This window comes from Phocoena phocoena, chromosome 6, assembly GCF_963924675.1.
Source record: "Phocoena phocoena chromosome 6, mPhoPho1.1, whole genome shotgun sequence".
Taxonomy (NCBI): domain Eukaryota; kingdom Metazoa; phylum Chordata; class Mammalia; order Artiodactyla; family Phocoenidae; genus Phocoena; species Phocoena phocoena.
Genome location: NC_089224.1, coordinates 29,468,119 through 29,489,034, shown reverse-complemented (window position 1 = coordinate 29,489,034; position 20,916 = coordinate 29,468,119). Strand labels below are relative to the sequence as shown.

Genomic DNA, 20,916 nt, shown 5'->3' with positions numbered 1-20,916 from the left:
CCTATGTTTTCCTCTAAGAGTTTTATAGTGTCTGGCCTTACATTTAGGTCTTTAATCCACTTTGAGTTTATTTTTGTGTATGGTGTTAGGGAGTGTTCTAATTTCATTCTTTTACATGTAGCTGTCCAGTTTTCCCAGCACCACTTATTGAAGAGGCTGTCTTTTCTCCATTGTATATTCTTGCCTCCTTTATCAAAGATAAGGTGACCATATATGCATGGGTGTATCTTTGGGCTTTCCATCCTGTTCCATTGATCTATATTCCTGTTTTTGTGCCAGTGCCATACTGTCTTGATTACTGTAGCTTTGTAATGTAGTCTGAAGTCTGGGAGCCTGATTCCTCCAGCTCCGTTTTTCTTTTTTCAGGATTGCTTAGGCTATTCGGGGTCTTTTGTGTTTCCATACAAATTGTGAAATTTTTTGGGCTGAAAAATACCATTGGTAGTTTCATAGGGATTGCGTTGAATCCATAGATTGCTTTGGGTAGTATAGTCATCTTCACAGTGTTGATTCTTCCAATCTAAGAATGTGGTATATCTCTCCATCTGTTTGTATCATCGTTAGTTTCTTTCATCAGTGTTTTATAGTTTTCTGCATACAGATCTTTTGTCTCCTTAGGTAGGTTTATTCCTAGGTATTCTGTTCTTTTTGTTGCCATGGTAAATGGGAGTGTTTCCTTAATTTCTCTTTCAGATTTTTCTTTATTAGTGTATAGGAATACCAGAGATTACTGTGCATTAATTTTGTATCCTGCTACTTTACCAAATTCATTGATTAGCTCTACTAGTTTTCTGGTAGCATCTTTAGGATTCTCTATGTATAGTATCATGTCATCTGCAAACAGTGGCAGTTTTACTTCTCCCTTTCCGATTTGGATTCCTTTTATTTCTTTTTCTTCTGTGAGTTCTGTGGCTAAAACTTCCAAAACTATGTTGAATAATAGTGGTGAGCGTGGGCACCCTTGTCTTGTTCCTGATCTTAGAGGAAATGGTTTCAGTTTTTCACCATTGAGGACAATGTGGGCTGTGGGTTTGTCACATATGGCCTTTATTATGTTGCGGTAGGTTCCCTCTCTGCCTACTTTCTGGAAGGTTTTTTATCATAAATGGGTGTGGATATTTGTCGAAAACCTTTTCTGCATCTGTTGAGATGATCATATGGTTTTTCTCCTTCAGTCTGTTAATATCATTTATCACATTGATTGATTTGCATATATTGAAGATTCCTTGCATTCCTGGGATAAACCCCACTTGATCATGGTGTATGAGCCTTTTAATGTGCTGTTGGATTCTGTTTCCTAGTATTTTGTTGAGGATTTTTGCATCTATGTTCATCAGTGATATTGGCCTATAGCTTACTTTTTTTTGTGACATCTTCGTCTGGTTTTGGTATCAGGTTGATGGTGGCCTTGTAGAATGAGTTTGGGAGTGTTCTTCACTGTGCTATATTTTGGAAGAGTTTGAGAAGGATAGGTGTTAGCTCTTCTCTAAATGTTTGATAGAATGTGCCTGTGAAGCCATCTGGTCCTGGGCTTTTGTTTGTTGGAAGATTTTTAATCACAGTTTCAATTTCAGTGCTTGTGATTGGTCTGTTTACATTTTCTGTTTCTTCCTGGTTCAGTCTAGGAAGCTTGTGCTTTTCTAAGAATGTGTCCATTTTTTCCAGGTTGTCCGTTTTATTGGCGTAGAGTTGCTTATAGTAATCTCTCATGATCCTTTGTATTTCTACAGTGTCAGTTGTTACTTCTTTTTCATTTCTAATTCTGTTGATTTTGAGTCTTCTCCCTTTTTTTCTTGATGTGTCTGGCTAATGGTTTTTCTGTTTTGTTTATCTTCTCAAAGAACCAGCTTTTAGTTTCATTGATCTTTGCTATTGTTTCCTTCATTTCTTTTTCATTTATTTCTGATCTGATCTTTATGATTTCTTTCCTTCTGCTAACTTTGGGGGGGGAGTTGTTCTTCTTTCTCTAATTGCTCTAGGTGTAAGGTTAGGTTGTCTATTTGAGATTTTTCTTGTTTCTTGAGGTAGAATTGTATTGCTATAAACTTCCCTCTTAGAACTGCTTTTGCTGCATCCCATAAGGTTTAGGTCGTCATGTTTTCATTGTCATTTGTTCCTAGGTATTTTTTGATATCCTCTTTGATTTCTTCAGTGATCTCTTGGTTATTTAGTAGCACATTGTTTAGCCTCCATGCTTTTGTGTTTTTTACAGTTTTTTCCCTGTAATTGATATCTAGTTTCATAGCGTTGTGGTCAGAAAAGATACTTGTTACGATTTCAGTTTTCTTAAATTTACCAAGGCTTGATTTGTCACCCAAGATATGATCTATCCTCTAGAATAGGATACATCTATCCTGGAGAATCCTCATGAGCACTTGAGAAGAAAGTGTATTCTGTTGTTTTTGGATGGAATGTCCTATAAATATCAGTAAGTCCATCTTGTCTAATGTGTCATTTAAAGCTTGTGTTTCCTTATGTATTTTCATTTTGGATGATCTGTGCATTGGTGAAAGTGGGGTGTTAAAGTCCCCTACTATGACTGTGTTACTGTCAGTTTCCCCTTTTATGCCTGTTAGCATCTGCCTTATGTATTGTGATTCTTCTTTGTTGGGTGCATAAATATTTACAAGTGTTATATCCTCTTCTTGGTTTGATCCTTTGATCGTTATGTAGTGTCCTTCTTTGTCTCTTGTAACAGTCCTTATTTTAAAGTGTATTTTGTCTGATATGAGAATTGCTCCTCCAGCTTTCTTTTGATTTCCATTTGCATGGAATATCTTTTTCCATCCCCTCACTTTCAGTCTGTATGTGTCCCTAGGTCTGAAGTGGGTCTCTTGTAGACAGCATATATATGGGTCTTGTTTTTGTATCCATTCAGCCAGTCTGTGTCTTTTGGTTGAACACAAGACCAAATGGTAATCCATTTACATTTAAGGTAATTATTGATATGTATGTTTGTATTACCATTTTCTTAATTGTTTTGGGTTTGTTTTTGCAGGTCTTTTCCATCTCTTGTGTTTCCTGCCTAGAGAAGTTCCTTTAGCATTTGTTGTAAAGCTGGTTTGGTGGTGCTGAATTCTCTTAACTTTTGCTTGTCTGTAAAGGTTTTAATTTCTCCATCGAATCTGAATGAGATCCTTGCTGGGTAGAGTAATCTTGGTTGTAGGTTTTTCCCTTCCATCACTTTAAATATGTCCTGCCACTGCCTTCTGGCTTGCAGAGTTTCTGCTGAAAGATCAGCTGTTAACCTTATGGGGATTCCTTTGTGTGTTATTTGTTGCTTTCTTCCCTTGCTGCTTTTAATATGTTTTCTTTGTATTTAAGTTTTGATAGTTTGATTAACATGAGTCTTGGCATGTTTCTCCTTGGATTTATCCTGCATGGGGCTCTCTGAACTACCTGGACTTGATTGACTGTTTCCTTTCCCATGTTAGGGAAGTTTTCAACTATAATATCTTCAAATATTTTCTCAGACTCTTTCTTTTTCTCTTCTAATGGGCCCGCCTGTAATTCGAAAGTTGGTGCGTTTAATGTTGTCCCGGAGGTCTCTGAGACTGTCCTCAATTCTTTTCATTCTTTTTTCTTTATTCTGCTCTGTGGTAGTTATTTCCACTATTTTATCTTCCAGGTCACTTATCCGTTCTTCTGCCTCAGTTATTCTGCTATTGATTCCTTCTAGAGAATTTTAAATTTCATTTATTGTGTTGTTCATCATTGATTGCTCTTTAGTTTTTCTAGGTCCTTGTTAAACGTTTCTTGTATTTTCTCCATTCTACTTCCAAGGTTTTGCATCATCTTTACTATCATTACTCTGAGTTCTTTTTCAGGTAGACTGCCTATTTCCTCTTCATTTGTTTGGTCTGGTGGGTTTTTACTACCTTGCTCCTTCATCTGCTACACATTTCTCTGTCTTCTCATTTTGCTTAACTTACCGTGTTTGGGGTCTCCTTTTCGCAGGGTGCAGGTTCGTAGTTCCCATTGCTTTTGGTGTCTGCTCTCAGTGGTTAAGGTTGTTTCAGTGGCTTGTATAGGCTTCCTGGTGGAGTGGACTGGTGCCTGTGTTCTGGAGGGTGGGGCTGGATCTTGTCTTTCTGGTGGGCAGGGCTGCATCCGGTGGTGTGTTTTGGGGTGTCTGTGAACTTAGTATGATTTGGGGCAGCCTTTCTGCTAATGGATGGGGTTGTGTTGCTGTCTTGCTAGTTCTTTGGCATGGGGCATCCAGCACTGGAGCTTGCTGACCATTGGGTGGAGCTGGGTCTTAGCGTTGATCATAACTTCCCAACCTCCAGAATTTTTGTTCAGCCTGTTCATCCATGCGTTTACTTCTGTCGGCAGTACTGGAAATGCACAGGAGTAAACAGGAAAATCCGAATTACTTTCTGGAAAACTGGAGGTAAGATGACTCGGGAGTGACAAGACACAAAGTACAGTGGGTGGCGGTGAAAGAAAGCCAGGGGTAGGAGGTGGCTGAGGCGTGGAGCAGCGCCCTAGGGGAGTGGCAACTTCCCACAGGGACCCCTGCCTCTAGAGCATCCTCTTCCAGGCATCGACGCTCCACGGGGCCCCTCTCGTTGTGGTTTTGATTTCCATTTCCCTATTAACTAATTATGGTCAGCATCTTTTCATCTGTTTATTGGCCACTTATACATCTTTGGAAAAATACCTAGTCAGATATTTTGCTCATTTTTAAACAGGTTTTTCTTTTTATTATTGAATTATAGTAGTTTGTATATTTTAGATACAAGATCCTTATCAGGTATCTGACTTGCAGAAATATTCTCTCATTTTCTTAGGTTGTCTTTTCACGTTCTTGAAAGTGTCCTTTGAAGCACAGACGTTTTAATTTTGAAGCCATCCGATTCACCTGTATTTTCTTATTTTGCTTGTGCTTTTGGTGTCAAATCTAGGAAACCAGTGCCTAATCCAATGTCTAGAAGATTTATGTCTGTGTTTTCTTCTAAGAGTTTTATAGTTTTAGCTCTTACATTTAAGTCTTTGGGTTTAATTTTTAAAGTTCATTTCTCTAGCTTCTGTAAGGAAGGTATTGGAAGAAATAACCACTAAGAAGAAACAGGGAAGGGAGGGTTGAATTTTTTCATGGAACATGTGGTAAGGCTGGAAATCGACTGAGCTTAGGCTGTCCCGTTCAGCAGTTGGTGTCTTTTCTTCCTTTGTCTCTTAGTTTGAGTGGCCCTTTCTCAGGGAGTCTCCTGACTACATCCCTGGGTCACTCCCATTGCCCTCATTGCACCCTGTTATCTCCTGTCAGGGCGTTTGTCACTAACATGAGTCTGCTTCTGCCTGTTTACTGGATTTTTCTTAGACTTTCTACTGAACTATAAGCTCAAAGAGGGCAGGATCTTGTCTGTTTTATTCACCACTTCATCCTTAATACCCAGTACTTATTTTTTTTGGAGAATGACATTTCCTCTATCTCCAGGTATTCTGGAATAGAGTGACTAGTATATGACAGGATAAGGTGATTGGATAACTAAAGCTATAGGGAAACACCTTCAGGAGGGAGCGAACCTTTTTGGCAGACTTGGTGAGGCCCTCCGGAGTCAGTCATGTCTGCCCCTGAGGCAATGGAGAGAAAGCACGGGTGTCCCTTCAGAGCTTCTCAGAGGAAGTAACCCATGGTCAGTTTTCTGCCAACAGTAAAAGTCCTTTTTTTAGCAAAGGCCACGTGTCGTGTGTTAATGAAATGAGGAAAGGAGGTGGAATTCCATATTGGAATGCTTTACCATTTAGTGTGCCGTTTTGATAGGGAGGGAAGGCTCAGGGTGGACTCAACATGGGCTACTGAGTTCTACTTTTTGGAGCCAGCTGCCTTGAATAGCTTTAATGTCATTAATTGAAATAGTATATACATAGGAGAAGGGAGAAAGGTTGGAATTTGCCTGAGAGAACATATAAAACTTGATGTTTGTCATCACCTTTGACCCTCACCGTCACTCTCCATGTGCACCCATGCTGTGATGATCCCGATAGCAGGTTTGGACGATCCCTGTTTTGCACGTTGCCACAGCTCTAGTTATAACTGGTAAAACCCGTTATTACCGGCTATAACCAGTTAACATAGAGCGGAGAGTTGTAGGGTCTGACTCAAGCAAGGTTAGCAAGAGCCCTTGCAAAAGAGCTGAGAGCCTCTGCTGCCTCATTTGTTGTCTTAACTTCAGGGTGAAGGGGGTTTACTAGCCTGGCTTTGTGGCAGTACACAGAGCAACTTTTCATTCCCTTTAGTTAAAACAGTGTTAAGATCTCAGCCCTTTGAGAGTAAGGAGCTGTAAGGCGAGAGAGAGAAGGAGAAGAGAAGTGTTGGAAATCTTTATGTGACAGCTGTACACTCAACTGTGCTCTCATCTTTTCTTACGAGGATGAGTAGGTGAGACATCCTGGACCGTTACAGATGCCCCTAAACGAAATACCTGCTGGAAAGGCTGTCTGTTCTGGAGCTGCTCTAGGAAGGCCTCCCCACGCCCAGGCTGCCAGGCAGGCTTCCCTCACCAGCAGTAAACCCACTTTAAAGCAACGTTAAGTCTAATTTAAGGACGCACATTTAAAAAGGAGGTTTGTTTATTGCAGCGTTAGACTTATTAACTCGCAAAAGCCATGAGCCTTGGTCTTTCTGTTTACAGATTATAAAATGGAACTCAAAATGAGGTTTAATGGGCTTCCCAGATCGTGTTCCCTGGACAGACTTTTTTTCCCCTTCAACAGTAAATTCTGAAATCAAAAGGACTTAAAAAGAGGAGTGCTTCCTGTCATAAATGGGATGGGTGGCATTCTTCAAAGCATTTTACAGCTTCCAACTGTGCATTATAATTTCAAAGTAGCTGAAAAGCATTCTGAGTTTTTTTAAATGGTACGTTTATTCAGAAACATTTATTAAGCAGCTACTTATGTGCCAGGCATTGAGACAGGGCCTGGAGATAGGCTCCCAGGCCCATGAAGGCTCCCAGGCCCATGCTCTCACTGAGTTTGCACTTTATTGTTAGTAAAGACATAAACTACTGAATAAGGAGACAGCAGTTTCAAAGAACATTGGGCTGGAGAGGATGTAAGACACAGCTCTGAGAGAGTGACCCATGGGGAAGCGGGTGGAGCTGAGGAATTCTGGGCCCCAGAGGTGAGTTAAGGGATGTGGGCATATCAATATCAGGTCATTCCACTAACCTAGGGTGTGCTGGATGAGGTGGGGCCACAGCAGTGCCATCTAGTGTCACAGCAGATGTCCTTGACCTCTGTTGACTTGACCCCTCATAGCCTTCTTGGTAAAAAGCTAAAGGCTATAAACACACTTTGGGACTTTCTGGGACACAGTTGATTGAAATGGACTTTCTGGCATCGTCAGAGGATTGAAAGACTAATGGAACTGTAGTATATTAATAAGGGGGTGCCCTGCAGTTGTTACCACGTTAAAGTATATGGGCCACACTAAGCTAGTAAATCCAGCGGCAGCAAATGGAGAATAAGGAAAAACACAAAATAATATATCCATGTTGTTTATATGTAAAGCTATCCGTTTATAACTTTTACTATTCAAAAATAAAGCAAGGGAAGCAGCTGTGTGGAGGAGCCACAGGTGCTTTTTCAGGCGTGGCAGTGAGTATGCACCAAAACAAACCCCGGCTCCACGCTTGCAGTGACAGAAGCGACCCAGCTGATTTTCTGAGTCCGACCTTGACTGTGTAGTGTGCTTTGTTGACGGCACAGTGGCTAGCAGAACCAAGCTTGGGGTGTTGGCCAAGCTGTTAACGCTGAGCTGGTTCTGTCTAACCCTGCAGCGCGTCTGCTCAGCCTCTGTGACTCCACTTACTCTTCAGGCAGTTAGGCTTCTGTGAGACCCTGCTTTGCAGACTCTACCTCGAAGGAACCCAGCCCCCCACACCCCCCAACCAAGGGAGTTTAGTGTTTAAGATGTGTTCTACCAGACTGATTTAAACTGCTTGAATAACCCACGTATGTTTTTCTCCCTAATATGTCTTTATATGTACTGGAATTACAGATTACATTTTTATTAAAAGAAGAATTATGTTTAAGGAAAGTCTGAAAACTCCTTTGGAAAATTAGTCCATAAGATAATAAGCAGCTTGTGGGGGAGCATTCTCATGTAAGAATTATTTCTTTGAAGTAGCTTCACGGAGAACACACTAAAATTGAAGACAAAAAAAAAAAAAAAAAGAAACGAGATAAAAGGTATAAGAAGAGCATTGAGAATTGTAAAGTGTTACTGAACACAGGGTCTGGGGTGTATAGTGATTTGCAGAGGAAGCGTCTGGTCAGCGAGGGAGATTGGGAGTGACCTCGTGGAGGGGATTATTCTTCTTAAAGTTCGCATTTCCTCAGTGTTGGATCCCCTACCCACAAGTGGCGCCTTGCATTCATGCTGGGCTGTAGGCCAAGAGGTGCTCTGTTTCCGAACGAATGCCAGAGCAGGTTTTTCGGCACAGAGGAGTGCAGTCCACGGAGGAAAGCAAAGTCCCCACATTCAAGAACACCCTAGATTTCCTGGCAGAATGGGCAGAAGCTCGCCGGAGCCAGCTGGGGAGGGCCTCCCAGCTCTGTGTTCTCTGGCATCGTGCTGGTGGATTTGAGGGGTTAGCACATCACTCGGGCAGCCTAAGGCGTGGGCTTCCTTTGCAGATTAAGGGTCAGCAAACTAGAGCTGGCTGGTCCAGCCCACTGCCCTTTTTTTGGTAAATAAAGTTTTATCTGAAGATAGCCACGCTATCTAGGGCTGCTCTTGTGATACAAGGGCAAATGGGGTGAGAAGCCATAAATGCTCACTGTGTATAGCCCTTGACAGAAAAAATTGGCAACCCCTGTTCTAGAGTTTAATAGGAGTTGGTTCTGGATGCATTAAAATTCTCAGATTGAAGAGATTGGGGGGCTGGTCTTTTAGCAGTTTTTCTTTCCTTTTCCAGGAGGGAACAATTAATAAATGACAGGTACGTGTGGTTATATCACAGAGGTGCCCAGTGGATCGTGGGACTTGTCCCTGAATCTGAGCTGTGGTTTGACCCTACAAGGCAGGTCCCGCTTTTCCAGCACTGCTGGAAGTCAGAGAGGCCGGCCAGAAGTCGTTCAGTTTGCCTGAGCCTCTTGGGTAGTGATAGTTATGTTCTTGAAATGGTAGAAGTGCCATGTGCCTGAAGCTGATGCTGGGGCAAGGCTGTCTTTACAGACGGGTTTGGAAAATTCCCAGGCGCCTGGCCCCTGGGTATACTTCCCCGAGGGTGGATGGTAAGTACCAGCTCGCCCAGGCCTCGAGGAGGCCCCTCCCTGAAGGAGGCCCTGCTTCCTCTGCGGTTCCCGCTGGCGCTGGTGTCTCAGAGTCCTGAGGCTAGGCGCAGGGCGGGCCGGCTCTTCTTCCTCGGCTGTGTTGTCCCATCCACTCCCTCCCACTTCCCACTCCCTGCCAGTGCCTTCCCTCCTCAACACCCACCTGACAGGCACCTTGCTCCTTTGGTTTTCACCAGTTAACAAACATTTCCTTGGAGTTGATACTATCAAGTTTTTATAAATTCAAGAAATAGAGCTTTTGAAGTGGAAATGAAAGCCAGAAACATGCTACACCTGCTAAGAAGACAAGCACTTACTGTGTGGGAGTCACAATCCTAACGCTTGCTGCAGTGACCTGGGGCAGTTCCCACAGCAGCCCAGGGGCAGAGGCTCTTCTAGCCCCCGCCCTGGGGAGACCGCTCTGGATCAGGACCCAGTGGGTCATGAAATCAGTTTAGTAGGTTGCCAGCCAGCATAAGGAAAGAAGAACGGTAACTATCAGCAGTTGCATATAGTGAGGGAAAGTATTAAAAAGGAAACTTGTTTCGATGTTTGTGTGTGTGTGTGCGTGCACATACACATGTATACATATCACGTGCAAAATATGTTTTGTATACCCAGGACACATGTCTGCTCAGGTCTCCCAGGTGGCTCGGGCCTGTTACCACTGATACACTCCATCCTCCCGGTGGAGTCCCTGCTGTGGGTCGGGGGTCCCCCATCTTGGAGCAGTTACAGTTACATGAATTATAGGAGGGTTTGAATGTCCTATCACCAAACGTGGGTCTGACATGAATGGGCTTCTGCAGCCTTACCCTTCCTTCTTCCTGCCCCCAATTCTGAGACCCTCCCATGTGCACCCAGCCCCAAAGAACCATTGCATTAGTGGGCACTCCTGGGAGAGCATTGATATCTGCGTGCTCCTCACCCTCTGTTCATGGAGGCTTTGGAAAATTCATTTCCAAGGGTATAAATTAGCACTGCCAATTTAAAACCTACCCGTGCACTTGAGGGAACCACCCACATCATTTATCCGTTCAGTGTCCCTTAAGCAGAACACTTTGAAAAGTGTTCGAATTAGTCCAACTAATTTTTGTTGGACGAGAGTATAATGGGTGCACACCTGTGTGTGCACATCTTCATCGTGGCAAGAGTCAGGGACTCACGTTCCCTTTCTTCATCATCATCATCCCCCCTCATTCCTGTGCCAGGGACTGCTAAATGCTTTGCTTGTGTTATGGAACCTTCAGCGTGGTGTGGGTGGTGGATGTGCTCCTGTCCTGGCAGGAGGTGGGCCAGACCATCTGCTGTCTGCACTGAAGACTCAGTGAGGAAAAGATGGGCACGTGCTCCAGAGGCAAGGCTTCCGGTGCCCTGCGACACCACACGCTCTGGGGCGGCTGGAACGAGGGTGCTGTGCTCCAGGTCCTCCGACCCTGCTGTTCGCCGCCACGGGCAGCTCTGCCTCTTCCCACTCCTGAAACGTCCCTTTTCTGATTTTCTCGAGATTTCTCATTCTTTTTCTGCCCGCTCCCCCTTCCCTCGCCCTTGCCCCTTACCTGTCTGTGGCGTGACCGCGTTGCTGGAATTCAGGGCTGAGGTTTGCTGGCTCGAGGCTTTCAGGTGATTCCTAGCATGAGTTTGGAATGACTTTAAGAATCTGAGTCACCGTTGAAAAAGTCATTAAATTATTTTTCTCTCTCGAGACATTGCAGAATAATGTGAATATTCAAAGTGTAAGTATTGATTGGTTTTAGCGTGATGTATACACCCGTGAAACGCTGACGCTAAATGAACGGAGTCAAGAGGCCATAGACGCTTGTGGAAGGCCTGCCAGGCCCAGGTGTTCCCACAGATGTATTTATGTGGTGGTGTTTGTTTACTTTTCACCTCACTGAGGACGTTAAAAGACAAGGTGACCACTACCACCATTAACTAATTAATTAATTAGAAAATAAAGAGGAGCAGATCTGCAGAACAGACAGCCTTCTTCTTAGAGACCTGCCCCTGCTTCTGAATTCTCGGATGCTCCCCAGCACCGGGAACTTCACTTTCCTCCATTATCAACAGAGGAAGGAGCCAGATGCAAGCGTGGTGACCTCTGTCAGGAATTTTTTTTTTTTAAGTTTCTCAGTGATCTGGAGAAAGGAGGTATTCCATCAGCGCCCACCGTGGAAATATTGCCGGGAGAAATTGTGACAAATGTCACTTTGCTGCCAGCTTTTCGGGAAGAGCCCCGTTCCAGGTGTGACAGGTGGCCTTGCGAATTGTGGGTACTGGACAGTTTAGAGGATAAAAGATAAACATTTTCTTTGTTTCTCAAAGAAATGCGAAGAGAAGTCAAAACCCTGGGCACAAGCAAGAGATATCTGTTGGGCCTTCAGCCTCACACAGCATCTCTGTGATGTCTTTTAAACATCCTGTCATTGAAAATTTGAAATATGTTTAATTCTTTTTTAATGAAAAGGCTTGTTGTTTTTTCTGCTCTTTGTGGGGTGGAGAGAGGGGTTGGTCTGTATTTCCTGGATGCCATGTTAGCCTTCAGGGGTCAGAAGACTAGATCTCTTATTAATTGTGACAACTAACTATTTTTAACAGTAGGAGAAGTGGAAATGCTGACTTCATATTGGTTGTGAAAGAGCCTCTTTCACTCAGCTCAGCTCCTGGATCTTCTTCCAGTCGTTGTAGTGGGACCAACCCTGCCTTTTGCCCCTCTGTGGACCTTATCCTACTAGGAAACAGACCCTAATTTATGCTTTGTTATTTCTGTATGTGTAAATAAGATGAAGGAGAGCACAGGGAGAAAAAACAATGGGAGGCCAATAATACCTCCATTCTCAAAATCAGGTCTAAAAAAATATAGTGTCCCCAAGTTTTGGAGTGATAAACAACTGTCCTTGTCAAAGGCTTGGTGTGATCAGGTTGCAAAATCTAAGTCGTTAGGTCGCCGTCAGGCTGACAAGAGTTCTCTTATACTTGTCTCTCCTAAAAGCTGGTACAGCTGTCCCCCTGTGCAGTGGTGAGAAGTGAGAGCAGATGGCCCCAGTCCCCTGACTCTCATGCCGCATGGCGGACATCCCACCGGGCCACACTGACTTGCCGGGGCCTTCTCCTTTCACAGAGCTCGCAAACAAAAAGACACAGCACATCCACTGGTGCGTGGGTGCGACTGGTGGTTTCTGTGAGTTGCGACAGAAACGAGAAATGGAGGCATCCAAGGGCCCCATCTGGGTTCTGTCCAGTGCTCAGCCTTTGGTACTCAAACCAAAGCACGAGAGCGGGGATTTGGTTGTTCTGGTCACAACTTCTCTGGTTGGTGCAGTATCTGAGCTCTGTTCAGTTGTTCTTCTGCTCCAGATATTTTAAGGGCTACCCTTTCCCTTTTATGGTATTAATTTCTGTTGGCTATGTAGGAAAGAGAACATTTTGTTGAAGGTAGAAAGATTTCCAAGACCTGTCCAGCCCAACCTGCTTCCCTTTTGCTGTGATGATCCAAGGCTATTAGCTCATTTCCATGTGCCTCTGAAATTCCTTCATGAATGTAAAAAGTTTGTCGGCATCCTTTTCTTGGAAGTTCAAAGGGCCTGGCTGCCTGTAAGCCAAGGGCCCGCCATCAGAACCCCCTCATGTCTCAGAGTGCACGGTAGCCTAGGGGAAGGATTCTTCCCCAAAGATTTTTTCTTTACTTCATTCCTAATTGTTTGTGTGTAAATCCATTTATGGTGGATTAAAGAAGAGATCCGGCCATCAGTGGGTAATGATATAATTTACAGGGGCCCCAGCCAGAATGTTGAAATGGCTTACATTCTACTATTGCCACAAATGGCTTACTATAAAGGGTCTCCCTCTTTCAAAGGCAGTAAAAACAAAGAGTGACGGAAGGAGGCTTTTTCATTTTTTAAATGCACATAATCACTTCCATGTATGGCTAGTGTTGAACCAATAATGGAATATAAAATGGTGGACTGCTCACCGGATTTAATTGCGAGGGCTTTAATGCAGTAGAAAACGGCCCAGGACTGAATTCCTAAACCAAATGTAGGTAGCATCTCCACGTAAAGAATGTGTCTGAAGTGCCTAGAGATGGGGGGTGGTGCAAGACTGCCTCTTAACCGCAGACGCAGCCAGTGCTGGGATCCAGCTCCCCTATTGTCTGTAGGGTTTGGGGGAGGGTTTCCTGGCAAATTCCTGCTTGTAAACCTTGTGTCACGTATCTTTACTAAAGGGCACCCACATTTAGCTTGTCTGTTTTCAGTAGGTCGTGCAGACCTGCAGCACACACTCGTGGGCATGTGGCAGGATCTGCCCGCATCAGGGTGGGCTGCTCCCCTTCCTTCCCCTCCGGCAGGCACCCTGAGCTCCTCAGAGGGTGCGCTTTGCCTCTCAGGAATGTGGAGAGCAGTGTCTCCCTCCTTTTACTGTGTTTATTGCTGCAATCACCAGCACTGAACCAAATCGGCTATTGCAGGAAATTAAGTAGTTGTGGTTTATAAAGGAAACCTTCGTTGACAGCGTCCTGCAGGGCAGAGCACCAGCCTGGCTGCCTGGGGATGTGTGTTTAATTTCCCGGTTACGTTTTGCATTTACCTATTATCTTGCAAAATTGTCTTTTAAAACATCAAAATACCTAAGTGAAACACGCAGCGTCTTCCCCTAAAGTTGACTGGCAGCCCTCCTCACGAAGGGACCTCATGGTTCCTTCCTTCGTAAAAGAAATGAAGTTAAAATGAAATTTAAAAGCGTCAACAACGTTCATACACTTCAGAGAGTAACTTTTTCTAACAGGAAAAGCTCTCCATCATTAAACTTGTTAGGCCAAGGAAACCTACCAGTGTTTTGCTTACCGGATCTTCTCCTTTCTTCAGGTTCGCCATCGATGGTGTGAACTTGTCGTTAAACACAAATACACAGAAGCGTACAGGAACGTGGAGAGGTTCCTTCAGGAGGATCAGGTAAGTTTCTGTTTTCAGCAGCTGGGGATTCTACAAATGCTGCCCCCTGACTACGCAGTAGACGTAACACGGGCACCCAAGCTGTCGACATCTCTATTTAAATAACAAATATTTAAACATTTTTCAAGGATTTTAAAGAGTTGTTAGGTGCTTACCTACCAAACTTTTGAGCTGATTTTTTTCCTCTGTCTTTGTATCCCATTGAATCATGTCCCTTAGAAGCTCCCTTGGTTTGACGTAACTGTGGCCCACCGCCGTTACCCAATGAAGCATGGGCAGACCTTGTGAGCTTTCTTCATCTTTGAACCTCAGATTCATTAGGTCAGGGTTGTGGCTTAGTGATGCCATGGTGTGTACCTGTGCCTTCAGCGGCCCTCACTTAAAGTATGTATGAAGATTAGACTGGGAGAGCCCCAGCTGGCTGGGACAGTCTGGTCTGTATCTGCACGTGCCACACCAAGGGGAACCCTGTGCTGAGATTCCTTCCCGTGAGAACTTTCCTCACTGTTCACCAGGGAAAGCGATCACCTTGCAAGGAGCCCACAGGAAGCACGTGCGTGCACGAACCCGTTGGAAGATGTTTTCCTTGCCGCCTCTGCTGGGCCGCAGCCTATGGGGGTCAGCACCCCGCCACACTGTGTCCCCCAGCGTGGCTGTCCATGGTGGCGCACGTGCCGTGGCTTCTGTCGGCTGCGGGAAGTTGGCTGCAGCTCGTTCCTGTTGGCGTGACCAGTGCATGCCTCTGAGTGAGCTTTCTGCCGGGCGCTGTGGGCTGCCAGGATGGAGCCATGTTTTGGTTGGGGTGGAGAGTTGGGGTAGGGGCAACAAAGGGACTTTTGAGAGGGCCTGAGTACAGGGAGCAGCCAGCAAGTGAGGGCTCGTTAATTCCCGCAAAGAAAAATACACGACTTTGTACCAGAAGAAATGTCACATTTGCACAGTGGAGCAAGAGGTGTTTGGAAACAGAGAGGGGAGTATAAGGACAAAATGTAAGAGCAACTTAAGGCCTGTTCTGAAAAGCAAAATTAACTGCAGTATATTTGGAACCATGATCTTTGCCAGATAAGGATTACCATCAGCTTTTTCAGGAAAGAATTTTTGAACCCCTAACCACCGAGTTTTCATTTTTGCGCTGTATTTGAGATCCTTCTTTTAATTTGCTCCAGGAGAACGTAATCTGTAGCATAACTAAGCTTAGAACAAGGGAGAAGGCGGAACCAAGTGGATCTTTTGGTTTTCCAGAACATAACTGGCTGTTTTTAAAACTGTAGGAAAAATGCAGATGTGAGTCATTGTTCTCGAAACAGAAGAGCCAGTGTTTGCCGCGGTAGCGGGGCCCGCTGAAGGGAGCTGGCAGGCTGGGCCGGAGCAACAGGCATCTTCCAGGGCGGCCCGATGGCTCTCCCCACCCATGGCGCCATGTGACGGGGTGGTCTTCGTTCCCCAGCTGTGCTAGGCACACACTTTCCTAGGAAGATGGCCTGTGTCTGTGTGACATACACACGGCGCCTCGGGTGCTTCTTTCAGCTGCGGGGGTTTCCACGGGGGTCAGTCACCATGGGAACCTCCCTGTCCTCGTCAGCTATCACTAGAGAAATGCTCGCAGTGTCGTCAGTTCAACCACCAGGGTCTGTTGACGGAACTGATAGCCAAGAATTCCTTGGGGGTTGCAGCGAGAAGAACAAGAAAGAGAAGGGGGTCGAAAACTGCAGGTTCCTGAAGTACGGCTGTTCAGTCGTCTGTCTTTTCTAGGGTCTTTGTAACTTCCAGACCAGCAAGTCCGTGCGGAACAAGCACAGACTGTGCACTCAAGCGCATGGGGACACATGATTGCCTTTTCTTCAGCTCTCTGGCCTCTGTGCCTTCCACAGGCCATGGGCATCTACCTCTACGGGGAGCTGATGGTGAGTGAGGATGCCCGGCAGCAGCATCTCGCCCGCAGGTGCTTCGAGCTGAGCAAGGAGCAGATGGACAGATCCTCAGCCGAGGTGGTGGCCGAGATGTTATATTAAAGAGGTGATTCTCTCTCTTTCCTTTCTCATTGCTCGGCGCTGAGATTCCTCTTAGGAGCTAAGTAAGCCAGTAAGCCAGGTGGTGAGCTGAGGGCAGCTTCCCTTAGGGTGCGGGGGCACCTCGTCTGGCCGAGCGGCCACTGGAAAGCCCGTGCCGCCCACCCCGGCAGAACATTCTTCCTCGGCGCCGTTTTTTGGCCACTTCCGGTTTTGTTATTTGTGGGGAGGGAATTCGCAGGAGAACATCCTGAGCTGGTTAGAAGGTGCGCTGGAGAGCCTCGTGTAACCGTGAGCCGCGTCTTCAAGGGGAAGGCTGACGCGGGGGTGTGTGGTGGGCTCCCCACACCTTGAGCTGTGAGCAGCCGTGTGAGAGCTTGCGGTCCCTCGGGCTGTCCCCGCCTGGTGGGCGAGGCTGGCAGGTCCTTCCTCCTCTGAATTTCTCCACATTGTGTGTCTGCTGGCAGGCGGGCAGGTTACCTCGAGTGGGAGTCCTAAATATTTAAACTGCTTCCTCTCTTAAATGTGCTTGGCACTGACCTGTTACATTCACGTTTTAGCAGTATTTAACTGGATTTCTGCATTCTAAACGTGATTTAGCAATGGTACATAAAGTTTTGTAAGTAGAACTGTGGGATTATAAGTGTTTTGTTTTGTTTTTTTTTTGGTCTACCGTCATTTCTCTGACTCTCTGGTTTGCTTTAAGGTTTTACATGATATTATAGGGTATGTCTAATTTTGTGTTTTTTAAAAACAGCATCAAATTTCAAGCATTTTTCATGTAATATAGCTTCTCTATAATTTTAATGGATATTTAATATTTTATGTTGATATTCTTAACCTATTGTGGGATATTTAGTTTGCTTCTAATGTTTTGCTCTTATAAAAACCCTTTCTGTCTAATATGTTTAACTGTCCTATTTATCTGAAAGAACTCTAATACTAAAGAGAGAAAGGTCTTCTAAAGTCCGGTTCTGTTCTTCCAGAAGAGTCAAGGAGCCATGCTGGCCAGGAAAGGAAGTATTGGGAATAATTGCCGCGATTGTGTATCTCGTAGCAGAGCAGCTACGTGCAGGCTTCCCCAGAGCTCCCCTGTGGCAGCTTCAGAGCCTGTTCAACGACGGGCCAGTTTAAAACACAGAACAGTTACACAGTTAGGTGTTGCCAACCTCATATAGTAATCAGTATAAATCGTATTTCTCTTCAGATTTTTAATTGCACGGAGAGTTTGTGTTTCTTGAAGTGTGTGAAACTACAGTGGTGCAGACTATGCCTTTGATGTTCCCTGGGTTCCAAATTGTGGAGAAACCACCGCGGGCTACACAGCTTTGGCATTTCTTCATTGTGATGTTTTTTGCCCCAAGCAGGCAAAGGAGTAGTCCCGGTCACAAGCCTGCTCTTTTCTCACCGCCCCTCTGTCCCTGCCCTTCTGGATGAACACAGGGTCATGTGCACACCCTTTCCCCCTGCTACCCCAGAACAGCTGGTCAGTGCATTTTTCATTTCATCTTCCAAAGCTGCACTGGCATTTGTATGGTCATCTGTGAGTCCTTCGATTTTTAAAAATTATACCCCTAGGACACCCAGTAAATGAATAGTGAACAGAAATAAAACCCATTTGGTAGTGTAGCAGGCCTGGAGGTGGTGCTGTCACCTTGTGCCCGAGGAAGCTGGTGCGTGCGATGTGGGCAGCCCTGCGGCGCTGCCCCCAAGTGCTCTGGCTGCTTGGGTTCCTGGCATGCTGATTTGTGACTTAAGATTAAAATCACATTGCCAGGGATTACCACGCAACCACGACCCTGACTGCTCCTGCAGAAGCCATAGTTACTCTCTCTCTGCAGTTCGGGGAACAGATACATCTCATAGCTCCTCTCTGGAAGCAGAAGAAGCCAACAGCCTTGGAAGATGCTCTCCAGCCCTTTCATTATGCCCAGCCGACGACCTCTCTGACGAGGTGCAGAGCTTAGCTGATTGGTGAACAGTGACTGGTTTCCGCTTTGTTCACAGTGGCTAAGTTCTGCACCTGAAGAGAAGGTGAGATGGGGACAGTTAAGTTGGAGCTGCCGGGGCAGAGGCCGCTGCTGAGCGGTCAGCTCGGGGACCGAGCACGATTCTGGAGGATGAGAGCCTGCCTGGCCCCAACGATGATGCACTTTGTCTTGTTACGAATGCAAGGAACATACCAAAAGTCTACGGAAATATATAAATCCGCTAATTAGACGTCGGTGTCTGAAAGTTCAAATGTATTGAAAGCTGCAAAATTATTCTTTTAAAAATCTAAAACCCAGTGAATCACGAAAGTCGAGTAAGACCACGTCAGCAGTCGATGGCGTGTGAGTAGAGCTGGGTACTTTCACAGGAGACTCCCTGTTGTGATTTCCGAGCACGGTGAACTCTCTCTTGTATTTGCAGTCCAGGTTTCTGTGTCTTCTGCAGCCGCCCGCGGGACGAGGCCGAGTAAGCTCCCAGCTGAGGCACTGCTTCTCCGGACTGTCAGTTGGACCCGCCCTCCGGTGCCTACTGAGCTGATATCAGTTCTCATTTTACACACTGGCTCAGTTCAGCAGGAACAGGAGTCGAGCCCTAGAGCAAAGCCTTCCTGTCTGTGAGTGCCCGGAGGCTCGGGAGCTGGGGCTGCAGCCGCACGAAGACAGGCCCGAGCGTCCGCAGCAGAGCTGACCGGCGGCGGCGGAGGCCCCTGCGTATGTGCCCTGTGTGTGGGTGTTGCTAGAGCTCTGCTGACATGACGGGAACGAACTTCCACCCATTGGCGCCACGCCTGCCACGCAGGCAGTGCATACCTCTGTCACGGTGTAGGACGGCCCGAAAGCAGTCGGAGTGAGTGCGGGGCTGAAACAGGCTGCCTTTCTAGTATCTGTCCTGTGAACGGAGCCCAAGTTATAGCCGCCGGCTTTCACAGCCCTGTGTGAGCAAAGCGAATGGCACATGGTGCAGCTGTAAAGCCCCTTTCGGGGCTGTGAGATGTGCCCTGGCCTCCTCCTGTCCTCCGCTCACGGCCCTCTCTCCAGAGCCGAGAGCAAAGGCACACACAAAGGTACTCGTTTACAAGAATTCCTCCGTTGTGACTGGGCAGTAAATTTTATTGCTGTTTCCTTTGCAGGAAAGATCACAGCGAGATTCTTTTTCATGCATCTACTCGTAGCCCTGGTGGGACCAGGATCACATCGACCCTGGACATCAAAGGAAGGATTATGGGGCTGCTAAAGCCATCAGCCGACAGCAGTGTGCACACCGTGGGGCGACCTTCCCAGAGGCCGTGGCCCTCCCAGTGGAGCCCGTGTCAAAGGCACATCCTTGTAAACGGTCTCCACAGGGCTGTGTGGTGCCTTTGTGCCCACCCTGGTTGTGCCACCTCAAGGTCCTGAATCTCAGGACCTCCTGAGTCTCCCCTGTGAGTTCAGTGCAGTGTTCACACAAAGACGGAAGATACCTGAGGCCCGTCGGAAGACCTGCTGAACCTCCTCCATCCGTCCCTCAGCATGTGGATGTTTGTTTCTGTGCTTCCAGAAGGTCAGGGTTTCTGCGTACTGGGACCACCTCTGCGGGATTACTTTGATTCATAGGTCCTGTATTTAGATTTTCCAAAATTTTAGTACCTTTTGGTAGAAGTACAGGATAACACTCGAAGATGTATTAATAATAAAATGTAATGGATTCGTTTTTTTTTTCTTCCTGTTTGCTTCCTAATTTAATACTGTTTTTGAAAAGGGAAAAAAAAAAAACGTGGAAGAAGAGGGTAGTCTCCTCCTTCTGGTGTCATTCTTTTCTCACCTTACTGGTTTTCTCTGTAGTTTTCAAGGTGGTGTTGCTATTCCTGGGAGGACAGTGGGCCCCCTGCTCCTGATGGAGGCACCATCGGGCACCATGGGGTCTGTGGTGATGTCGCCTCTTTTCCCACAAATGTTTGAAGTTAAAAAAAAAAAAAATAATAAGCTTCTCAGGACTGTCCAAAGGGAAGGATGGCTTTAAAAGGCTCCAGAAGCCACAGTGGTTGGTGCAGTCACGTGATGGCGTGAGGCTGAGTGGAGCGGGAGTGAACTGAGCCACCTGCAGGGGCTGCGCTCACGGGGCCGCGGACCCGCCGGTGGGGGGACGTGCGGCTCCACACAGCCCTTCGTTAGGAGCTCCTGACCTTCAGTGTTACTTAACAGTGACCGTCATTCCGGAGGGGTTCCTACGGGTTGGTTCTTTGCTGTTACGTGTGCTCTGCCTATGGTTGTATGTGCTTTGTTCACCATGTTGGTGGAAGAATAAAAATTCGGTTTTTAAATATGAAGAAATGTCAGGGCGCTGTTCTCTGTGAAGCCTTCGAATAAATGACTCTTTCTCCCTCTGGTCGGCCTGAGTCTGGTCCTTTGTGCGGCGGAGCAGGAAGCCCGGGCGCAGCCTGCCGCTCTGTGTACCGCAGGGGCTGCGGGTGACCAACCAGCCTGGTGGTTTGCTTTGGTCTTGTTTTTCCGAAAAGTTAAAGCCACGCTTTGTCATCTTTAGAAACTGCTGAGGCAGAGGTGAGCGGCCGCGTGAGTGGCTTCGCGCTAAGACAGCTGGTCCCCTGGCCCCGTGGCCGGGGGTCCCGCGCTGGCTCCGAGCTCGGGTCCGGCCCGCAGGCGGCCGGTCCTGGAGGGGCCATCGGGACCCGAGCGCCGCCT

At 46.3% G+C, this 20,916-nt stretch overlaps 1 protein-coding gene across 4 annotated transcripts in view; it reads left to right on the top strand.

The window, feature by feature from the left end:
- The window catches only part of AOPEP (aminopeptidase O (putative)), a 300,772-nt gene extending 284,518 nt beyond the window's left edge, over positions 1–16,254 (top strand). For 3 of the 4 annotated variants that reach the window (XM_065878729.1, XM_065878728.1, XM_065878727.1), the window contains exons 12-13: positions 14,151–14,237; positions 16,109–16,249. In XM_065878729.1, the coding sequence (XP_065734801.1) occupies positions 14,151–14,237; positions 16,109–16,249 (228 nt within the window). Of the gene's footprint in view, positions 1–14,150; positions 14,238–16,108 lie in introns of all 4 variants that reach the window. The other variant, XM_065878726.1, reaches the window with a different exon arrangement.
- Positions 16,255–20,916: the final 4,662 nt, after the last annotated feature.